The 349-nt window shown below is 78.5% G+C and overlaps 1 protein-coding gene across 2 annotated transcripts in view; it reads right to left on the minus strand.

Annotated features, from left to right (window-relative positions):
* The window catches only part of MMACHC (methylmalonic aciduria (cobalamin deficiency) cblC type, with homocystinuria), a 4,288-nt gene extending 3,939 nt beyond the window's left edge, over positions 1 to 349 (minus strand). Inside the window, exon 1 of one of the 2 annotated variants that reach the window (XM_010582456.1) lies at positions 251 to 349. In XM_010582456.1, coding sequence (XP_010580758.1) covers positions 251 to 343 — 93 coding nt within the window. In that variant the 5' untranslated portion in view covers positions 344 to 349. The remainder of the gene's footprint in view (positions 1 to 250) is intronic. The other variant, XM_010582457.1, reaches the window with a different exon arrangement.

Here is a 349-nt window from a genome sequence, read left to right on the forward strand (position 1 = left end):
GCGGGAGGCGGGAACCGGGCGGCCGTGCCGCCTCCCCCCGACCCGACCCGAGCCGACCCAGCCGGGGGAAGCAAAGGGCCGGCCCTCCCCGGGAGCACTCGGCCCGGCACCGCGCCCCTCCGCCGCCGCAGGGGTGACCGCCGGTTCCGGGCACCGCCACCGTCCCGCGTTCCCTCCCACCTCGGGGGGACAGTGACGTCACTCCGCCTGACGTCACCGCGGGAGACGTCACGGCGCGTGACGCCAGTACCTTGAAGGCGTGCACCTCGAAGCCCAAGGGGCCCAGGGCGCCGCGGAGCCGCTCCGCCACGCGCCCCTCCATGCCGCCCGCCGCGCGGGGCATCACGGG

This window comes from Haliaeetus leucocephalus, unplaced genomic scaffold (assembly GCF_000737465.1).
Source record: "Haliaeetus leucocephalus isolate CR32 unplaced genomic scaffold, Haliaeetus_leucocephalus-4.0 Scaffold848, whole genome shotgun sequence".
NCBI classification, from domain to species: domain Eukaryota; kingdom Metazoa; phylum Chordata; class Aves; order Accipitriformes; family Accipitridae; genus Haliaeetus; species Haliaeetus leucocephalus.